This window comes from Heloderma suspectum, chromosome 7, assembly GCF_057233095.1.
Source record: "Heloderma suspectum isolate Gila_16-S chromosome 7, 16-S_ref, whole genome shotgun sequence".
NCBI lineage: Eukaryota > Metazoa > Chordata > Lepidosauria > Squamata > Helodermatidae > Heloderma > Heloderma suspectum.
This window is the reverse complement of record NC_139464.1, coordinates 67,412,937-67,436,549: the sequence shown is the minus strand read 5'-3', so window position 1 is coordinate 67,436,549 and position 23,613 is coordinate 67,412,937. Positions and strand designations below refer to the sequence as shown.

Sequence of the window (23,613 nt, the reverse complement as noted above, 5' to 3'; positions counted from 1 at the left end):
TATAGCCTACTCTACATAAATGTAAACACAAGTAATATAGCTTTTAAGGGTGCAATACCATTTATGTTTAGACAAAACATCCTACAACTTCCAGCATGCCCCAGCCAGCATGGACATTTTTCTGTCCTACAGGAGGTAGGGCTAACCAGACTAAAGGCAGCCAAACCCATACTTAAGGCTCAGTCACAGTCTGCTCCAGCCACAGCATTACTCAGAGCTCTCTGTGGTGCTGTTCTGTTCCTCTCTGGGAAACCTACCTGACTCTTGCTTGTCTGGCAACAAATTGAACTTGACTTGCCCCAAATCTTTGGTGTGACCTGGGCCTCACAGTGCCCAACAATGCCAGGCCCTCGCTGTGATGGGGCTCACTGGCTGAAACAAAGAAGTGTCTATAATTCGTGAAATGGAATCCCAACTTTTTTGTGGGGAGAGAACATTTGTGTACATGTATATAAAATAAAACATTTGTATATATATTTTTTTAAAAACGCTATACCTTTACTTCCTACCCACTTTTTCTACCATTATCCCCCCCTCCCATTTCTTCTTTGCTTTCTGTCACCTGCTGTTAAAGGTTTGGAAATCTGCATGTGTTTGGTGGCTGTATAAGTCTCTGCTGACTGAAGTGAGATTTAAGTATGTGCTGGAATGCTTTTATGAACAGTTTTACATACATGCTGAAGGCAGTTTCTTGGCAACTTTAATGTTTACATCCTTACAGGCAAGGGAGGAACTGCTTTACTCAAGAGAGCAGCCACATTTAGGTGCTCTTCTGAGGGTGCTTCTTCCAGTGCTTACTTAGTAGGAGAGCTTATTGAAGCTTGAGTTTGTCTGAGAATCATTCAAAATATGAATCATGCATTTTTTTTGTGACCGAAACATCCGTTCTCATAATTCCAGATTTGTAGGGACTGGTTGCACTGAGTTGCTTACACTTTTCACTGAAGGTTGCTCCCTTCACTACATCTTATACTTGGTGTAGTGAGTTGGTTAGTGAGCAGAAAATGTGGACTCCACAGAGTTCCCAAAATGCATAGAGACCTGTGTAGTTTAACTTAACCAGCAGTTTAAGAAAGCAGGCCTTTAACACAGGCTTCTAATTCACAGCCTGCCTTGAAGCTGTTTATGCCAGCTAAATTATGTCACCCTGAAGGAAGAGATAAGGGTGAATTGCATTGAGTCTCACAGAAGAGTTGGGAGACTCCCCCACCCAAAAGGCCATTAGATTCCCAGGCTAAATGTTTCGAGAACTTTTTGGGTAAGAGAGAAACCCCCTTTCTGTTGTGTGTGTGCCTGTTGGTGTAAGAGAGGAGTGGGAGAGGCCTTGTTCATGGGCAAGAAGGAGGCATCTAACAGAGAAGCTTATAAGATCCAGTTTGCTGGGCCACCCTTTGGTCTCTCTCTAAGGAAGAATATGCATGCTACCAGCCTAGACAAACTTGTGGTCCTGAGGAATGGTCTTTGTCTATCTTGAAGACCCAGATAGACATTCAGGGTGCGGCAACTGCTTTGTCACTTGAAGGGAGGTGTGAACTTTGTGTGTGTGTGAGTGTGTCTATATATTCTGCATCCATTTTCTATCAATAAACTATCATCTTTTGCACAAGTGGCTTGCTTCATCTTGATAACCAAAAGAATATGATTGATGACTAGGAACTGACAGAATCAGGACCCTACACTTGGATAGACACCCTAGGACAAAATGCAGGTGTAGCAGGTCAATTTTGAAGGACCCATGTCTATAGAAATTGCCACTTCCAGCTTTGGAAAACATGCTTACATATAATTTGAAACACCATCTTGAAAGGTTCACTAAGGACCCATGATGCCATTTGGTTACCTCTTAACATGGACACCGCAGGGATTATGTGGCTAATCGCACACATTTGTCTATAGTTTTGGTGTCCTTAAACATTGTTCTTATGTTATTAAGCATTTAACCTTTGTGCCCATTTGTGCTGAAACCTCAAGCCAATTTACATTATGATTATGCTCATGGTGAGCCAGCTTGCTTCTATCCTGATCTTGGGACATCCTGGTCTTTCTGTGTGGCATGCAAAATTGTGCCTGTGATTGTGATGAACTGTTTGCCTCATGTAAGTACATACTGATTGAAAACAAGCAGGTCTGTTATGACTGGCAGACACATCTCATTCAATTGGCCTATATATATATATATATACACACACACACACACATGTACACGTGTGTGTGTGTGTATTAACATACTTCTGTCTGGTGCATGATTGTTCAATTGTTCTGGTGCCCATAAATTTTTAAGCAGTGTTGTGACTGCTATTAAGGATACCTTCAGCTATGTCACTATTATTTGTAGTGGAACTGCAGCTCCGAGGCCAAGGGAGAAATTCTGCCTCTTATATCAGGTATCATTTAGCCTGGTATGACCCAATGCAAACAATGCTTCTGGCCCCATAAAGACACTGGCACAGCATGCTCTGTGGCATAGATACATGGTTTGCTTGTCAATCTGCATGCATCTGTGCATGCAGCATCAGCATGGAAGTTAATGCGTGAATAGCAGGAAACCTTAGTGATTTGGTAGATAAGGCAAGGGCATGACTGATCACTCAGTGAACCTTATCAGTGTTAGCCTACTTGGAATGGCTTGAAACAGACACCTTCCTTACCACATGGCACTGGACTCGTCCTCGGGGCAACTTGGGAACAGCCCCTCAGAAAAATTGTAAATGTATTTCAGTTTCCTGTGCACAGGCATTGCCCTGGATAGGGCAATGTTGATTGCCCTCAACAGATTTCTCCAGTGAAACAGACAGTCATTCAGTACCCCTAAAGTATACAGAGCATTTAATACTCTGCATATATTCAATATTTATGTGGAGAACAGATTCATTTACACAGAATCCTGGCAAATCCTGCGGCGGGGCTGATTTATAATCTTGACACTTGCCAGATCATCAGAATAGGATCTGCCAAAAAGAGGCTGTCTGTCATCCTCAGCCTGGAAGCCTTGCGTGTCCTCCGCAGACTCAAGACTTCGGCTGCAAACACGCCGGGCTGAGTTTAAACACTTTGCCTCTCTCTCTCCCCCCCCCCTCCCGCTCCATCGGCCAGAAGAGTTATGACTGGAGAAGGTGCCACAGACCTTTAGACCTCCCGCCTAAAGCACGCTGGCGCGCGTATCCGTATATACCCCAAACCGCAGCCAAGCGACTTCACTCGGCGGCGGCGCCGTGTGCGACAGCTTCAATAAAAGCTCTCTAATCTCTCGCTCCTAGTTCCCTCTCCTGGGAGTTTGTCAGTCACTCCAGTAGCTTTGCAAGCCCTTTTAAAGTGGTTTATGCGCTTTGGGTGCGCGCGCGTGCGCGGGCGCGCGCGCACACACACGCACTCGCGCGCCCTCTCTTGACAAGGGCTGTGTTAGCTCTCTCTTGCGGTCTGTGGCTCGTTCCCAACCACAGACCTCTAGGAAGCAAGCAGCAGAGCGCGGGTCCGCCAACTACGAAGCCAAGCTTCGCGCTTCTCTCTCTCTCACGTAGTCGCTGTCCGGGCATCTCCAACCGGCTCCGGCTCCCCGAAGAGTTTTGCCAAGCGGCGCCGACGAGCGGGAAGCGAGTCCGTGCTGCCTGCGGGCGCTCAGAGAGGCCAAAGCTGTGTGGAGAGGAAGGGAGCCCGCCGGGGCATCGCGCCTTTCCACACCGCCCCCCCCCCCCCGGTGTGACAAGCAGGAGGCGCGCGAGCTGCTCCGAGAGCTGCCGGAGCCAAACTGGGAGGCGGCGAAGTACGCGACGGCCGCTTTAAGCCGCACGGCGCGTAGTGGGAGGGGAGTTTGCGGCGCGGCGAGTTTGAGGGAGCGAATAACTACCCGCGGAGGAGGACGCGGGAACCGGAGCCCGTCCCTCCCCGCGGCCGCGCCTGCCCTCCTCCTCCTCCTCTCGCCCTCGCGCACAGAGTTGCGCTCGCTTCAGCGGCGATGGCAGGCGAGCGGCGCGATGCTCGGCTGAGCGGGGCGCGCCCGGCGCCCTGAGAGGCGCCCAAGTTGCGCTCCCGCCGCCCAATCCGCTGGCCGCGGGGTCCGGCGGCTCCGCCCCCCGCCCCTTTCCCGCCTTCTTCCCTCATGGGGCGCGAGGAGCCTTCCCACGGCCGCGGCACTTAGGGAGCGCGAGGGGCTCTCCGCCAAGCGGCACCGCAGCGGCTGCGGCACCGCCAGGAAGAGCCGGGCGGCGGGGACCGGGAAGAATTCCGGCGCGCCCGCGGAGAGGCAGCGAGCGCTTCCCTCTCCGTGGCGGCCCTGCCCGCCGCCCCGCTTCTTTCTCCCGCCTTCGCTCGGCAGCCTCTCATGCCTTCCTGGCCCCGGCGGCGGCGGCGGGCGGCGGCAGCCCCGCGGGCGGAGCCGGCGGTGGCGCTACTCTGATGTCCCTGGCCGAGAAGCGGGAGCAGAGCTGCTCCTTCGCGCCCATGATGGTCGAGGAGGACGCCGCCCTGAGGAACGGCGGCAGGGGGCTCTCGAGCCCGTGGGCGGACGCGGCGGCGGCGCGACCCCGCACCACGGAGCGCCACATCGCGGTGCACAAGCGCCTGGTGCTGGGCTTCGCCGTCTCCATCCTGGCTCTGCTGGTGGTCACCATGATCGCCGTGCTGCTCAGCGTGCGCATCGAGGAGTGCGGCGGCGGCGGCGCGGCGGGCGGCCCAGCGGCAGGCAGGGCGGGCAACGGGAGCGTCCCGGCGGCCGCCGCAGGGAGCGCCCGCCTGAACCAGAACAACGCCGGGGAGCCCCCTGGCCGCGGAGGGGTGGAAACGGCGGCGCCGGGCGCGGCGAGAGGCGACGACGAGCCGGAGCAGGAGGAGCGGCAGAGGCGGCGGGAGCAGCCGCCCTGGACCCAGCCGCGCCTGCCCGGGCACCTGCGCCCCCTGCACTACAACCTGATGCTGAGCGCCTTCCTGGAGAACTTCACCTTCAGCGGCGAGGTCAACGTGCAGGTCGAGTGCCTCAACGCCACCCGCTACATCGTCCTGCACGCCCACCGCGTGCACGTCGAGGCCGTCCGCGTGGCGGAGGACCGGCTGGCCGGCGCCCTGCGCGTCGCCGGCTTCTTCCTCTACCCGCAGACCCAGGTCTTCGTGGTCGTGCTCAACCGCAGCCTGGAGGCGCAGCGAAGTTACAACCTCAAGATCGTCTACCACGCGCCCATCGAGAACGAGCTGCTGGGCTTTTTCCGCAGCTCTTACGTCCTCTACGGGGAGAGAAGGTAAAAGAGCCCCCCGCCCGCGCTTCTAACGTTCCGCCTTCCCACCGCTGGCCCTTCTACGTTATCCGAAGCAAGGGGGAACGCGGCTGCCCCGCATTCCACAGTGCGAAGCCGTAAAGGATCGCCTCGGGTCCTTTCCGGTGCCTTATTTTCCATAATGTGGATCACTTCCCTCTCCCCCGCAACACACAAACCGTTTATTTCAGTGTCTATTTTAAAAGCGTCTTGTTTTTGTTTAGAAGACCAAAGAGTTTTATAAGTATCCGTAGTGAATTTTTTGAACATTTCAGAAATGATATGAAGTGATATCCAGCTGACCTAAACTTCGGCAAAAGTTTCCTCCTGACAGTACTTAAATGCTATTTTCCCCTAGAAAAGTACATACTTGAGGTAGGTTCGAGCCCATAAGTGCATCTGGAATTCAGCAACCCCACCCCATGTGACGTTTATGCATCTACCGGTTTGTTTTTAAAGTGTGTATGTCTGAACTTCCTTGTCAAAAGAGAGACTGATAGAGGTGGGAAGCTAGGACCTCACAGTCCTGAGACAGGAAGAGCAAAATATTGGAGCTACATTATAGACTCCTTTAATGTTGTAGATCTTACTACTGACACTTCTACCCTTTTAAGATGCTTTGATTCTGAGATGTAGTTAAGAGAGAAGGTCTCTTGCAACGTGACCACCATATAGAAATGCCAACAGGGTTCTGATTTTATTCTTCTGTACCTGCCTTTGCATGCTGGGTTCCCCATGTGATTGTACTTGCTTTTATTTGGTGGGAAGGCAAAGCCAGAGGAGAGGAATTTGTAATACATCAGAGTCTTGCATGATAGACCTAAAGAACAATGAGGGAGAGGGGACAGTCCTGCATACTTGATTCAGTTCATCCTCCCATGTTATGGATGATGTGGCCACTAGTTTCTATTATGCACGAAAGGCAGGATTTCTACTTTTACTTCCCTACTTACAGCCAATAATCTTGATTGTCCCTGCCCTACACAACTTCTTTGATCTGGATATGATACAGAGAGGTTCTAAGAACCACTTGCAGTTGTCATTCAAGTCTGTAAATGATCAGTACTTGACTAGTGCCCACACACACGCTATCTGGACTTCAGGAGTTAATGCCCTTAGAATTATTATTCCCTTAAACTGGCACCTTTCCCTTTCACTCTTTATTTGTTGAAATCCGCAAACAAAAAAACTGAGAAAAAGGAAAGACCAAAAAGGGATATGGCTTTGGAGAATGTAAAGATCAAATTACTGGTGAGAAGCTTTAGAGGGCATTTCCAATAGATTAAGCTAGCTGAACCAAAACTAAGCGTCCATTTTTCTCATGCAGACAAGATTCCAAAGCAATTCACTGCAGTAAATTGTTGACAGTGTAGGATCAAACTACATGTTACAGTGCGACCGCATATTAGGAAGTCCTGAAGGACTTTACATGTGGCTTTTGAGAAGTCTGCTTGCAAGGTTAACATGGGTTTGGAACAAAGGGGGTGAGGTATGAGGGAAGCAGCAGGAGGGGGAAGTTTCAAGGAGGGGAGTTACTGGGAGGGGAAGGGCTAAGCAGTCCCTTCTCTCCTAGGATGGACATCACCCCTTCCCCAGGGCACTCTGTAATTGTGAAGGGGGTGTTGGGGCTTCTTTACAGGTGGGTGCACTGCAGTGTGTACTTTGCTCCTTACTCAACTAAGATGGGATTAAGGGGCTGTATTTCATGAACATTAAACAATATACAAGTATTCAGCTACTTATATCTGATCACACTAGAAGATATAATGTAACTCAGTAAAAATATCTTGATTTTTAAAAGATAGATATGCGAGTAAACAACTTTTTATCACAGGTCAGAGATAAATGAATAGGCAGGTTTAACTTTGAGCTTTGCCACAAAATAGCCCATTAAGGCCTGCTGAATATAATAAAAACATTGTAACATAGGTCTGATTCATATTTTTCTTACCAATATAGACAGAATACATATAATGGTGGCTTTGTTTTCAAAACAATGGGGCCTGAAAGGATACTTCTCATCTGTTTGCTTACATATGGCTGCATTTTATTAACAAAGTTTGAGAGGATTTACTCTGTGGGGTTTACTCTACTTTTTCTGGTTGAGTTATGGTCCATTTAACAAGTCTGTGTGAGAACAGGCTTAGGTTTTTTATTCATGCAGCAAATCAAATATTAAAAGCCAGCCTCTACTTTAAAGAAAGCAAGACTGGTTTCCTGATAGCTTTGTTAGCAGAGATCTAGAATGAATGTATTTTAAAACTGCTTGTCACTGAAAATCCAGCCACAGAATCTTTCTCTGTAAAGCTCATCATTTCTTTGAGAGCCCCTGCAGAGCAAATGGTTTGCTTAAGCCAATGCCATCCAAAAAGTAAGAAGAAACTCCTCCAATGCAATTATGCCAACATCCTCTTTCTTACATCTGTAATGACTATTGCAGATAATGAACATGGTCCAAGTTAGTTAATCTAATGTATCATAATAACTGACATGAAATCATTTGTTTGCTGAGTCTAGTAGCAGGGGAAGTGCCACTTTGCTGAATATTTTTACTGCATTAAGAACTCAACAGTCTTTGCTCAGAAACTTTATATGAAAAAGCATAGTTGGCTATCGAGCAATAAACTGAACTGCTCAGAAACTTTTCAAAGCTATATGCAGCATAAGGTGCCATTAGCATAATAGTATATCTCCTCATCCCCCAAGATATCCAACTTTACTTTATTTTTAGACTGACAAACACAACTTTGCTAAACACTGCAATGCAAGAGTTATGGCAAAGGTATAATATATCAGTACATTTAGTACATAGCTATTTCCAGTGTAAAAGTATTAACAACATACAAAAGAAGGAACATTTTCTGACCTATTTTTTGTCATTTTCATAGGATGACTGCTCATACACAGTTATTTTTTCACTGTACATACAGTTAGGCTGCAAGCCTGTACACGCTTATTCAGGAATAAGCCCCATTGAACTCAGTGGAGCATACTTCTGATTAGATATGTATAGGATCATGCTGTTAATTAACTTACTGCACTGGGCAAAATTTTAAACCCCTGTAAATCGGCGCAGCTCCATTAAAGTCAACAGATCAATACCTAATCACACATAGTGAGGATCAAATGCTTTGTTCATTATTTGGCATAACCATAAAACATTTTTAAAGCATAGCCAACATTGCATTAGAAGTCCCTGTTTCATGTTTCCCTTTCTGAAATGTCAGGGGTTTAATGGAACGTCATTATCTAGAATATTCTTCCCAAAGGGGGTGGGTCCAGAAAATATGTCAACTCAGTAATACAGCAAGATAGTCAGTAGCTATAGCCAAAATTGCCATGGGATTATGAAATAGTTACACAGATTAATAATCAGAATGCAAAGTAAATCTGCAAACAATTTTTGCACAATTTTAGTCGCTACTCTGTTGACTAAAATTGTACAGAAATATTTGTCAGTAGATTTAGTTTGTATTCTGATTACTGCTCTGTTAAACCATTCAAAATCCTGTAGCAATTCACAGAACAGTTTATATTACATGTGACAGAATAGCTGTTCCTCACTTAAGCAGGCAAAACTTTGCTTAAGCTCTTTGACACTTTTATGTTTGGCTAACAGTATGGCAGACTTGAAATAAATTGCACGTATTTTGTACATTTGAGCCAAATGGTCTTCTTGTTCTCTCTGGCCTGCCAGTGCCAAACACAGTATGACTTCCATGGAAGGTTTAGCTAACTTTTCCTTAAGTAGAGCAGGACATTTTCCTGACCTCTTTACTGAATAGACAGAAGCTATAAATCTATCTAAAACATTGCTAGCACTGTGAAAATGCTAATTTTGCCTTTCAGGTCATTTCATCTTTAATGGGAAAAGTAAAATGAAAATGGAACAGTAAAAATGGCTTTTAGTCATTCAATGCAATATGTTGGTGACATAAAAAAACAAAAAACCTTTGGGTATCTTATGTAGATTGTCCTAATAATGGTTTGATGCAATATGGGTAAATATTCAGCTTTGGAATACACTAGAACAGAACAATTCCTTCTATCCTGACAGCTTGATTTTATTTTTTCTTATAATGCTTAAGGTGTCAAAATAGACATGTTGTTGAGGAAACATGCCTACGTTTTTTAATCGAGGAGGTGGAATTAAAATAGCTGCAAATTACTGTCATCTGTACGCAAAGAAGCCAACTTGCAAGGCTTTCATTCCTATAATTACACATTTAAGAAGTTACTCTGTCATCAGTTAACGTGTATGTAAGTTCCTATGTTTGAGTAACTGAGGCTGCAATTCTATGCACGCATACCTGGGACTAAGTGTCATTGAACTCAGTGGGTTTACTTCTGAGTAGGCATGTATAGGATTGAACTGTACATGCAGGATTGCAACCTTGCAGTTACATTGATTCCACTACATTGCTCTGATAAATAACTTTTGATAGACTAACTAATAACTTTTGATAGTTGTATGCCTTCTCTTACACTGTATATTGAAGTCATCATGTATTCAGTGTCCCACTGTGCCCGCTAGCTTTGAACAGGTCTTATCCCTTTTTCATCCCTTTACTTCTATGCAGTATTGGGAGATGGCAGATGAGATCTTACTGCATTTTCATGACTATGCAACAGATGTAGTTGAGATGAAGTTAATGCAAAGACACGATGGGTCTCTGGCACATGTAGTTTAGTATCATACTTTGAGGACTGGGAAAGGTATTTTGAAAACTTGCATAAAACAGGATTTATATTTATCATTAACTAAATAGCAGTTTCAATCCATAAGTAATTTAAAACAAAAAGCATGCTTGTTTGGTCACTGATATCTATCTTACTGCGGGTCTAAAGTCATTTAAATCCAGTATACATATATGAGTATACATACATCCACATCAGTTGGATTTTAACCCATCGGTTCCATGTGGAAATTGATCAGTGGGATTAATTTGGCTTAAATCCAAGAATTCTGGCTTTAGTAGTTTGTGCATCAGGTTGCAGAGTCAAATTTCCAGAAAAACACCACCCCGAGATTGTTATTGCCTGTAAAACTTTTAGATTGCAAGGAGTTGAAACTTGGAACGTTTTTAGAATGTGTATATTCTTTTGCCATTTTATGTGGTTGAGCTCATTAACATTAATTGTAAAATACAACTTAGCAATACTGGCTTTCATCATAATAGTTTTGCCAATAGTTTCTTAATGGTCTTTGAGAATGTTGGTAATGCAGCCTACAGTGGGTAGCAAAGTGAGGCTTAATATTGCTTGAGACTGATAGTCAACCAGTGACATATGGGAAAGTTGAAAAGAACTTTGGAGAGGTTGAGAAGGTGAGAAACCATTAAGAGGTGAATGGGTGGGATTCATCCATTGATTACTATGTTTCTCAGGAAGTTCTATTTTTGAACAAAATAATCATTACTGAAATCTGGCTATTGTAGAAGGTGCAATTTCCGGAGGGGTGATTGTGTTATTGTATTGCGGTGAAAACAATGAAGAGTCTTGTTAGCCCTTTAAGATTAACAATGTTGTTCTGGCATATGCTTTTGTGGAATGTAGTCCAACTTTGTTAGACACACAAGTTTTGTTGAGGAGTTAAGCCTTTAAAAATAACATTGGTTTTAATAGAGGTTTAACTTGTTGTGAACTATCAGAGTTAGAACATGAAAGGGGTCCCCAGTGCAGCATCCGCAGGTGCCAGTGCGCCCACAGGGACAGCACCCACAAAGCTTTCCACTCCTTGCCCCCTTCAAACATTTGTTTTAATTTTAAAAACTTGAAAAGTGTTAGGACGCTAGGTTCTACCTGTTCCCGAACCTGCTACTGATCTGCTATTGGCACCGGGAAGGGGGACAGAAAGAGAAGGAAAGAGTTGCTTCCTGGCCCTACCCTATTGTTTTCCACCCACACAAACCTTTCCCCTTTGCACTCTCTCTCTCCACCCCCTCACCTCTTTACCTTGCTGTTTCTCACTGAACAAACCACAGTTTTCTATTAAGTCAGAATTTGGGAGATGGTTGTTTATTCTAACTTAAGTTAGTTAACAAACTAGGATCTGAAACCAGTGCTTGATCCTGGTTTTTTTTTTTTTGAACTAGCTAGTTAGAATAAGCCACAATTTTCTGAGTTGAGATGTAATGGGAAACTGCACTTCATTCAAAATAAAAAAGTAGAAGCTTCCAGTCTCTCCCCTCATGCATGAAGGAGAGGGGGGAGGAATAGGTAGAGCCTAAGGGTGTCTCTACATTGAACAACCCCCCCATCCTTTCTGGGGCTTTGGGCTTTCTGCTTTTGCTTTTTATGTGGGATTAGGATGGGTTTCTTTACAGAGCAGACACTTGGTTTGCATAGAGGAAGCGCCTCTCTCCCTCCCTGGCATGTGTGCAAAGGAGTGGGGGAGGAGGAGTCTTGCTTTCCTCTCCTAACTTGTGCTGTACTGTTTCTCCGCAGCCCTAGTAACACTTACTTGGGAGTAAGCGCCATTGAAGTCAATGGGACTTACTTCTGAGTAGACATAAGATCTCACTGTAAGTCTGCAATCCTTGACACACTTACTTGGGAGCAAGCCCCACTGAACTTAATGGGGTGCTTTGAATCAACAGAGGATGTTGATTATGAGCTTCATGGGGTGGGGGAACAGATCTGTTTCCCTTTTTTACAGGGAGGCATTTTACTCTCTTCTCCCTCTGATCAGCTCAAGGAAAGTCCTTCCTTGGAAAGTTCATGGTGATAAGCTGGCATTACACACTGCCAATATGGCGCCATTAACTTTTATTACTAGTTTATCTCCGATCTTTTTGAAAGTGTGATAAAGGGGAAAATGTGCATCAGGCATCCTGGAGGTTGATGATGTCATGTAAAGGACCCGCAAAATTCTGTGAGTGACCAATCACGAGCGGGCAATAAATCACTCGTGTAGAAACACCCTGCTGCATCTCATTCTCTTGGTTTAGCATTATGTCTGAAATGGGCTAGTAATGCTATACCATTGACCTGTCTTTTTCTTAACAGTGTTTATTTTATGAATGTTAAAAATTATATTAGCAAAGCATGAGGGAATCATTACTGGTAGAGGCAAGATTGGCTTTCAGTTTATAACTTAAGTTTGTAATATTGGTGAGGCTACAAAAGGAGATTGCTTAAGAATCTGTGCTTGGAATGCTAAAGCATTTTAATATCACTCAGACTTAACAGGTACCATCAACGGTTGGAAATAATGGCCCTCCAGAGTATACTTAAGTGAGGATATGTTATCATGCCCAAAGAAGCTAGACTGCACTGTCAGTGCTGGAGGCCCTGGAGATTTCCCTGAGGGTAATTAGCCTGAGGGTAATTAAATTATTGATATAATAGTAGGTCATGGTTATTTGTTTTTATTTTTATAGGGGTTAATATTGGTTAATGTTCTGTTGGCTGTTATATTGTGTAGGAAGGAAAGGAAAGGTTCCTCCTGTGCAAGCACTGGGTCATTACTGACCCGTACAGGGATGCCGCTTGTGCTGGCGTTTTGTGTAAACTGCCCCAAAAGCTTGGTGGGGCATACATGTCAAGGTAAATAAATAAATGCTCTCTAGTGCTAAATAAAACTTTGGTTATTATGAATGTCGTGCAGTACAAGAGGCAGTATTTATTTAATGTGAGTGTCCTTTCTCAAACATTGTTTGTAGCAAAATGTGGTGCATTGCATTACATAGATATACTTGTGTGGTACCACACACATCATTAGAAATAATTCTGAGCTGAAGAACTTAGTCCAAAACAAATTTTTTTTTTAATGATGCTTGACAATGACTTTGTTTTGTATGTTGCACTACATGCTGTTTTTTTCCTTAATATTGTAGTATTTTACCAACACCATTGCATTAAGGTCTGAGTAAAATCAGTCATTTGTTCTTTATTTCAGATTTCTTGCAGTTACACAGTTTTCTCCTACCCATGCCAGAAAAGCCTTTCCTTGCTTTGATGAGCCTATCTACAAGGCCACATTCAAAATCAGCATCAAACATCAAGCAACCTATTTATCTTTGTCCAATATGCCTGTGGAAACCTCTGTTTTTGAAGAAGATGGATGGGTTACGGATCACTTTTCACAGACTCCACTCATGTCCACATATTACCTAGCCTGGGCTGTTTGCAACTTTACATACCGTGAAACTACCACAAAGAATGGTGTTGTGGTAAGTATTTTTAAACCCTTCCGATTACACATTTTCCTTGAAAAATCTTACTTTTTTGGAAGGGAAATGACATGCTTGGTTAAAAATGCTTGCATATTCAGCTCTATTTTGTCTCTCTAATTTTTAATCATACAAGTAGGACTAACAACTCACATTTACAGCCAAGTCTTATCTCCTGGTTAATCTACTATAGTAGGAGCATAGGATTGGGCTGTTAGTACCTGCCTTCAGCCTCCAATGCAGCTTTTATGTAGGAAGAAATGTTATATAGCTATTAGCCAGAGGAATTTGTCTTTTATTAAAATGAATATGTTAAACTGCAGTCTCTCCACCCTTCAGTTATTAGTTCTGAAAGATTTTTACAAGTAAACAATGTGTATAAATATATGTTTTAACAATTTGTTTTTAGGGCTGCTTCTCATACTCCATGGCTTGGGACCAAAATATCTGAAGGAGCTCCTTTCCCTATATCAGCCTGCCCTATGTGTTAAGATTGTCAGGGGAAGCTGTTTTCTAAGTACCTCAGGAACATAATGTGAAAACAAAGGAGAGAGCCCTCTCTCTTTTGAGGTCCTAATATCCTCACAATGTGCTCAGGTTTCTGGCACCAGCTCAAAACACTTTTGTTTGCCCAGGCATTTTAACTGGTTAATATGATCTGTCATTGTTACGTTTGCTGCTGCTTTTCTGGTGTTATTATAATAATGATGTTTTATTGTATAATGTATGACAGTTTTGATCTTACTCTTGCATATTGCTCTGGTATCCATAAAGATAAAAGCAGTTCAATTTTTTTTAAAAAAAATATTTTTTTAAAAAAATAACAATACTTTTCAAAAAGAAAATTTCCAAAATCCATATCACCACAGTACCTTTATTAGGCTAACCCAAAGGCTCACAAAAGACTGTGGAAGCCTTTGAGTTCTCCAGAACCTCTTCATCAGGCAAAATGGTCTTTCCGGCAAGCCTTGGAAGGGTCCAAGGTGCAACCTGAAACCATCTCTGTACCTGGTACAGCCTAATTTGAATATCTGTAGCCTCCCCGCCACTTTCCATCTTAAAACTATAACCAAATGCAGACTCCATGTATTAAGCATTAACCACCCCTCCCCCTTTTGCTTAGTTAACCATCTTGTCTCATGTAGGGTCCTGGAGAATTTGAAAGCTTGCATAGTATTTTGTGACCTTTGAGATGGCCTAATAAAGATATTATTTTAGTGATACAGGTTCTGTAAATTTTAGATATTATTACAGATATTATTCTGTAATAATAGTAATAACTATTATTATTATTATAATATAATAATATTATTATAATAATAATAGTAATAACAGTGATCCCTTCATGGATCACTGCCTTGTTGTGGCCAAGGGGCTTGTGTAACTCAGTGAAGCCATAAGCTATGCCGTGCAGGGCCACCCAAGACGGACAGGTCATGGCAGAGAATTCTGACAAAATGTGGTCCACTGGAGAAGGAAGTGGCAACCCACTCCAGTATTCTTGCCAAGAAAACCCCATGGAACGTATCACAAGGCTAAAAGAGATGACGCCGGAAGATGAGCCCCTCAGGTCGGAAGGTGTCCAATATACTACTGGGGAAGAGCAGAGGGTATTTCCAAGTAGCGCCAGAAAGACTGAAGCAGCTGGGCCAAAGCCGAAAGGACACTCAGCTGTGGATGTGTCTGGTGGTGAAAAGAAAATCCGATGCTGTAAAGAACAATATTGTTTAGGAACCTGGAATGTAAGATCAATGAATCAAGGTAAGCTGGAGGTGGTCAAACATGAGATGGCAAGATTGAACATCGACATCTTGGGAATCAGCAAACTGAAATGGACAGGCATGGGCGAATTTAATTCAGGTGACCATCAAATCTACTATTGTGGCCAAGAATCCCTTAGAAGAAATGGAGTAGCACTCATAGTCAACAAAAGGGTGGGAAAAGCAGTACTGGGGTACAACCTTAAAAACGAGAGAATGATCTCAGTACGAATCCAAGGCAAACCATTCAACATCACAGTAATTCAAGTCTATGCCCCAACCACTGAGGCCGAAGAAGCTGAGGTTGATCGGTTCTATGAAGACCTACAACACCTTCTAGAACTAACACCAAAAAAAGATGTCCTCTTCATCATAGGGGATTGGAATGCTAAAGTAGGAAGTCAAGAAATCATTGGGATAACAGGCAGGCATGGCCTTGGTGTACAAAATGAAGCAGGACAAAAGCTAATAGTTTTGCCAAGAGAACACACTGATCATAGCAAACACTCTTTTCCAACAGCACAAGAGACGACTCTACACATGGACATCACCAGATGGTCAATATCGAAATCAAATTGATTATGTCCTTTGCAGCCAAAGATGGAGAAGCTCTATACAGTCAGTAAAAACAAGACCTGGAGCTGACTGTGGCTCAGATCATGAGCTTATTGTTGCAAAATTTCGGCTTAAATTGAAGAACGTAGGGAAAACCACTAAACCATTCAGGTATGACCTAAATCATATCCCTGATGAATATACAGTGGAGGTGAGGAATAGATTTCAGGGATTAGACCTGATAGACAGAGTGCCTGAGGAACTATGGACGGAGGTCTGTAACATTGTTCAGGAGGCAGCAATGAAACCCATCCCAAAGAAAAGAAATGCAAGAAAGCCAAGTGGCTGTCTGATGAGGCTTTACAAGTAGCTGAGGAAAGAAGGGAAGCGAAAAGCAAGGGAGAAAGGGGAAGATATATCCAACTGAATGCAGAGTTCCAGAGAATAGCAAGGAGAGACAAGAAGGCCTCCTTAAATGAACAATGCAAGGAAATCGAGGAAAACAATAGAATGGGAAAGACTAGAGATCTCTTCAAGAAAATCGGAGATCTCAAGGGAACGTTTTGTGCAAGGACGGGCATGATAAAGGACAAAGAAGGCAGGGACCTAACAGAAGCAGATGAGATTAAGAAGAGGTGGCAAGAATACACAGAAGAACTATACAGGAAAGATCTTAATGTCCCTGATAGCCATGATAGCGTGGTCACTGAACTTGAGCCAGACATTCTAGAGAGTGAAGTCAAGTGGGCCTTAGGAAGCATTCCTAACAACAAAGCTAGCGGAGATGACAGTATTCCAGCTGAGCTATTTAAAATCCGAAAAGATGATGCTGTTAAAGTGCTGCACTCAATACGCCAACAAATTTGGAACACTCAACAATGGCCTCAAGACTGGAAAAGGTCAGTTTACATTCCAATTCCAAAGAAGGGCAACGCCAAAGAGTGTTCAAACTACCGCACAATTGCACTCATTTCACATGCCAGCAAGGTGATGCTCAAAATCCTACAAGCTAGGCTTCAGCAGTATGTGAACCGAGAACTACCAGAAGTACAAGCGGGGTTTTGAAGAGGCAGAGGAACTAGAGATCAAATCGCCAACATTCGCTGCATCATGGAGAAAGCAAGAGAATTCCAGGGAAACGTCTATTTCTGCTTCATTGACTACGCTAAAGCCTTTGATTGTGTGGATCACACCAAACTGTGGCAAATTCTGAAAGTGATGGGAGTACCAGACCACCTTACCTGTCTCCTGAGAAACCTGTACGAGGGTCAAGAAGCAACAGCAAGATCTTAACAACCGATTGGTTCAAAATTGGGAAAGGAGTACGACAAGGCTGCATATTGTCACCCTGCTTATTTAACTTATATGCAGAGTACATCATGAGAAATGCCGGGTTGGATGAATTTGACCTCCTTGCAGTTGGAATTAAGATTGCTGGGAGAATTATCAACAACCTCTGATATGCAACCCTAATGGCAGAAAGCGAAGAGGATCTCAAGAGCCTCTTGTTGAGGGTGAAAGTGGAGAGTGCAAAAGCTGGTTTGAAACTCAACATTAAAAAAATGAAGATCATGGCATCTGGCCCCATCACTTCCTAGCATATAGAAGGGGAAGAAATGGAAGCAGTGACAGATTTTACTTTCTTGGGCTCCAAGATCACCACAGACGGTGACTGTAGCCATGAAATTAAAAGACGCTTGCTCCTTGGGAGGAAAGCTATGGCACACCTAGACAGCATAGTAAGAAGCAGAGACATCACCTTGCCGACAAAGGTCCATCTAATCAAAGTTATGGTTGTCCCAGTAGTAATGTATGGCTGTGAGAGCTGGACTATAAGGAAGGCTGAGCGCCGAAGAATTGATGCTTTCGAACTATGGTGCTGGAGAAGACTCTTACAAGTGCCCTGGACTGCAAGGAGGTCAAATCAGTCAATCCTAAAGGAAATCAGCCCTGACTTCTCATTGGAAGGACAGATACTGAAGCTGAAGCTCAAATTTTTTGGCCACCTAATGCGAAGAGAAAAGTCACTGGAAAAGACCCTGATGCTGGGAAAGACTGAAGGCAAAAGGAGAAGGGGACGGCAGAGGATGAGATGGCTAGATAGCATCACTGATGCAATGCATATGAACTTGAGCACACTCCGGGAGAGAGCGCAGGACAGGAAGGCTTGGCGTGCTATGGTCCATGGGGTCACGAAGAGTCGGACACGACTGAACGACTGAACAACAACAACAGATATTATTACATAATATATTATATATCTCATATAATTTAAAAGATATATAAGATGTATATCTATTTTATTCTATAATTTATTTATTTCATTTCTATACCACTCAGTAGTCAAAGATCTCTAGGCAGTTCACAAGAATTTATTATATATATCTATCACCCACTATGATATTATAATATTATTATATCTCTTATGTATAATATGATACTATATAATAAGGTATAAGATATTATTATTTTCAGATATTATTACAGATACAGATATTATTAAAGTGACACAGATTCTGTAAATTTTCTTTTGGCCAACACAGCTACTTTCACTTTTTGTAATAATACTATGAAATAAGTGTATATAATCTAGATAATATGTAGCCAAGGGTGCACTTGGTTATTTGAGAGAATGCTACAGGTTTATTGGTTTTTCTGTGTGTGCTCTGCACTCATGTACATGGTGTGGGGACCCAGACTCGGGACCAGTTGAAGCTCCGTGTCCTTTGTACACATGGGGAAAAAGTAGACATGAAGCACTTGTATATGGTATACAAGCATATACCTGCTAATTTAAATCTTATAAAGCAGCCTTTAGTTATCAAATACCCCATAGTCTTCTAATCAAAGCATGCTATTTTATGACTATTCACATTTTCTTTAATATGTAAAGTGCATTACATATTAAAGTGTATGTAACTCATACTCATAAATTAGTAGTGACATATTAAAGTGTCGGGTAAAGGTAAAGTGCTGGGTCACTACTAAGCATGAAGATAGCATATCTACAACATATATTTGATAGTATCAAGAAGCTGCTGCTGGAATTCCATTGACCAACTACATTTTTACAGTACAAATCAGTAGCTTAAAAGTAGTTATTATTAACAATAACTAATATTTCTATCACAAACCTAGATCTTGAATGTTTAATGTTGCCACTGATTCTTTCTGTAGCCCTATTCTGTTACTGTGGGTTGTATCCAGTGGTGCCATGCTGCTAGTGCAATCCCCTTTTTCTGCCTTGTGCAAGGGTAAAATCCAATACTTGATTGCACTTCCTCATGCCTTTCTGCAAATTGTTGCACAACTCATTATGACTTCTTTAGGGTAGGTGTTGCATGTGCTGGTTGTTCTAATAGCAGTTGTGCAACTGCTAGCAGAACTACACCAACTATTCCCATTTTTATGCTAGCATAAAATTGGATATGGCCCTTTATCTGTAGGCTGTAGGACTATGCTTCGATGGAATGCAGTATTTATTTCTGAAGGGATTTTCAGGCATGCTTTTGCATCATTGGTGTGGCTTTTTAATGGTATGCTGGCTACATGCACGAGGCTGTGGAAAAGCATTTCATTTATAAGACACTTTGTAAGTTTGACTTTCCCATACACATCTTTCACTTGGTTCTCCCTACTGAAGGAAATATTCAGTTGCTTTGAGATGTGGTTTGGTTTATTCTTACTGGCAGAGATCCAGGAGTCGCTATATGTGTTTACACCCCCCCCCCCCAATTTATCACCTTGGTTTTGTTTACAAATACCATGGGCAGAACTGTGTAACAAGCCAAAGTTTATGCCAGAAATTCTGCCAGCTAAAAAGATTCTTTAAAAAATCACTCCTGCCAACTCACATTTCTGTTGAATACTCAGAAAAAGAAAAAAAATCCACACACCTTCCTTCGCACCGAGCTTAATCCACATAACAAAAATAGATTTCTGTTAGAAATAGAATTGCACATTGGGTCTTGGGCCAAAGAGATTAAGTGCGCAATCCTATCGAGATAGGCAGCTGCCTCTGAACTTGGAGGTGACTGCCTATACAAAGCAGGGCAGGAGAAGCACAGAGGGGATCGTTCCCTCGGCACTCCTCCTGCCCTGCTTATTTGGCTAGACAGCCAATTGCGGCTGTCTAGCAGCTGGAGGGCTGTGCGAGGGAGGAAGCTGCTGTACAACACATACAGGCATTTCCACCCTCCCCGCCCCGAAATGCCCCCCAGCCACGCCCCTTTTCGGCTACTCCGTGCTCCTCTTGTGAGTGCGGAGCATGGGGCTGTTCCATGCTGCCTTCGAGACAGTGCGGAAGTGGGTGGGGGTCAGTTCTCTGGGAACCGACCTCAGAGTGTGGGCTCCGAAGTTGGTTCCTGGAAAACAACATATCCTATGGCCGTCTAGCCACTGTCTAGTGGCCATAGGATTGCTCCCTAAGAGTATCTCTTATATTCCTGTGGTAAAAATACCAGTTTTTTTTTAAAGCCATGGACTCGTATAATGCCTTGTCCTGTGCCTTTGGTGATGCAGGTGGTATTTGAAAACAAGTAGCCTGGATCTGCTAGTGAGGTTTTTCCTACATGCTTAGTGTATGTAGTAGGTTTCACCGGGGCATACTCCCTGCTACGTGTGTTTAGGAATTTAGCGTTCCTCTTTTTGTTGGACTGCAGAGCAGAACCAGTATCAGGCAGATTACGGTGTCCTGGACTACCAAATTGAACTACATATTTCTTCTCTCCTCACAGTGGGCAAGGAGAAGGTAGGAATTGTATCTCAAATAAAATTATTGGAGAAATAATTCGCAGCCTAAGGACTGTACTGCTTATGCCTCCACTTTTTGGAGCTCCATCTAAAGCCAAATCATAATCCTCTTTGCTGGTTTCTAATGAAAAATAAAAGACTGGCTGAAACACTTTGATATGTGTGTACTGAACTTGGCACTTAACAGTTTTATTCTAGCCCGGTTGAGTAATGATTGTCCAAAAACTGTTAGCAGTAACCAAACATGATAATTTGAGGGTACGTTCAGTGGCTACACTAAAATGACTTGGAGGCCTCATTTAATTCATGTCTGCTTTTTAAAAACCTGTGATTAATTATATTACATCATACTTGTAATGGCTATGCAGTACGTAAGTGTTTTGGACTGGGAAAAACAAGTTCTTTTGTTCCAGAAATCAAGCATTCCTGTTAGGGAAGTACGAAAGTCACTTACCGTTTCGCGGATCTGCTTTGCGGTGGGGAGGGAGGTGCTTTGTCCCTCCCCCCGGAATCCTCAATGGGCGGGGAGGTGCTCCGTCCCTCCCCCCGGAATCCTGCCCGGCCAGCTCCGCTCCGCGGGGATTCTGCAGAGCTGCTGGCCGGCTCCACCCGCAGCTGGACATCCAGCCGCCTTGCAGCAGGGATGCAAATGGCGGCAGCCGTAGCTGCTGCCGTTTGCGTCCCTGTACTTAACTGTGATAGGCTACATAAATATTTACGTAGCCTATCACGGCAAAGTTAAAAAAAAAAACGCGTATGCAAATGGTGGCGGCTATGGCCGCCACCATTTGCGTTTGCTATTTTTAGCCATTCTAGCCTACGTAAATATTTAAGTAGGCTAGAACGGCTAAAAATAGTGAATGCAAATGGTGGCCGCCGTAACTGCTACCATTTGCGTTCGCTGTGCCCAGCCGCCGCTGCTGCCCCCACTGCCACCCCTGCCGCCGCCCCTTCCACTGCACCTTCCACCGCTGCCTGCCGCTGCACCTTCTGCCTCCGCCGCCGCCACCCCCGGCGCTGCCCCTTCTGCCGCCACGCTGCTGCTGCAGCCGCCGCCGAAGCCGTCGCATCCGCCGTAGGTAAACTTCATCCTAGAGGGTTCCACGGGGCGGGCGGGGGGGCAGGAGTCCGTTCCGCCATGGATTCCGGGAGGCCGAATGCCAGTGCATTCGGCCTCACTGGAATCCGTGGCGGAATTCTCCGCCATCCCTAATTCCTGCTGCTTGATCTGACAGAGGTTCTCTTTTACCTGAATAAGAGCTGATGGCTTGCACTTGAATAAGTCTCAAATTCCATGAAGTAAAGAGCAGTGATGTACAAGCACATTAATTTGTGTGAGTATTGTAAAAAATACTGTAGATTAACAAAGCTCATCTTCAATGGTCTTTGGCTCATAGAGGTTGATATAAAATAAAACACCAGGTGCAAATATTCTGTGTGCTGCGCAGCATATAGATATTGCAACTCTCACAAGTGCAGAGATGTATTATGAGGGAAGAATAAGGGATGTTAATTTTTAAGACTTCAAGTGTCTGTGTGGAAGGGGAGCTGCCATTTACTGTTGCACCAATTAGGGCATGTAATGTCGTGGGCTGCAGTCACTTGTGGGTGGTAAAGTGGGATATACTTCACTAGGCATTAGTCTGCTTGGGGGCAGGTTGTGGGACTTCCACATGGGCAACGCTTATCTTATTCCGAGCAGTTTTAGCTGCTGAGCAATGTGAATATATAATCTTAGAAGTCTGAGCAAGTGTTTCATAAGTATATGGTTAATATATAGCACTTCATAGGTACAGAATGGGGTTGGAGTAGTAGGCATCCTGCTTGAATGGACTATAATAATTTAAGGTACAAGAAAGCCATCTACTTACCCCCGCCCCTCCTAAAGCAGGACTTCCAACACATCAAACCATATTTTCAATGTATTAAGCAAGCACCTTTACAGATTTACTCAGTTCATCTTGATTAAAATGTGACACGAAGAGAAAGCAGGAATGTCTCACAGGAGAAATCCCAATTTAAAACAAAACAGTATAGCATAAAACAATATACGTGGGCCAAGGAAATGAGTCCACAACATATACAGAAAGACAGATTTTCTCTCCCTTCTCTCTTCCACCCTACCAACCACCTTCATCATTATCCAATTTGAAATGGAAGAAGATTCTATCTGAATTCCAATATAATGGTTCTTCTGAACATGAACCAGGAGAGAACTTTCTTGACACACTGGCATGTTCACTCTACCCAATGTGTTGGCTTTAGCTGATACAGTCATGCTTCAGAGAAAAGGGATGAAAGCCTAAGATACCGGAGAATGAAAAATGCTGCTACAGTATGAATCAGTGGTACTAGATAAACCCCCAGATCTGCAAGGCTAACTTCTGCTTGTATGCAGCAAGCAAGGGACATCCTTTGCAAAGCAAGAGCTAGGGGAAGAGCAATCCAGCTTTGTTTTACATCTCTCCTAAATTCCCAGAAATCCCCTTGCAATACCTGTTTCATGGTGCAAATCCAAGCCTGTGTTAGAGTGACAGGCCTGTATTTGACTTAGGATGCTGTTCTAGCGGCTCTGGGTCATTGTTTTTCTCCCTATATTTACAGATTCTTCTGTGGCACTCCTTTTTTCCAACACTGGTGTGGCAGGCCTAATGTTTGCTGTGGCCTGAGGACAGGTAGAGGAAATGACCCAAGGTGTGTCCTCTTTGTGTTCCTAGTGGCAGGCTGTTCCTTTTGGTGTGGACTTGGGCTGACAGAGATGTACAATATCTTTTGAAAAGTTATTCAGGCCCATCTACAATGGAGGTTTTCTCCGATGCTGCTGTGCTTTAAAGTCATTAGGGACACATGATGTCATGGCCAATTGGCAGCCAACCAGCTGCATCCCTCTTGAAAAGCCGCATTTTCTGAAAGTCCCTTTATTCTTCATTTCTTACTTAAAGAATTTCCCAGGCAGTTCCCCTGCAATATGCCCCGTCCCTCTGCGTTAAATCCTGGGCATGCCTCTGTGACCTGGCTGTGACCTGGCAGTGAGGTGGTCAAGGGGTAGGGCTGCTTCCTCTGCCATTCCCTCGTTTTCCCCATTTGCAGTAGGACTGCTTTCACAACAAGTAGCCTCCTTTTCCCATT

The 23,613-nt window shown here is 44.0% G+C and overlaps 1 protein-coding gene across 1 annotated transcript in view; it reads left to right on the top strand.

Annotated features, from left to right (window-relative positions):
• The first annotated feature begins 4,392 nt into the window (after window positions 1-4,392).
• TRHDE (thyrotropin releasing hormone degrading enzyme) overlaps window positions 4,393-23,613 on the top strand; it is a 379,983-nt gene continuing 360,762 nt past the window's right edge. The window contains exons 1-2 of the mRNA XM_084810483.1: window positions 4,393-5,228; window positions 13,144-13,417. Of these exons, the coding sequence (XP_084666609.1) occupies window positions 4,393-5,228; window positions 13,144-13,417 (1,110 nt within the window). The remainder of the gene's footprint in view (window positions 5,229-13,143; window positions 13,418-23,613) is intronic.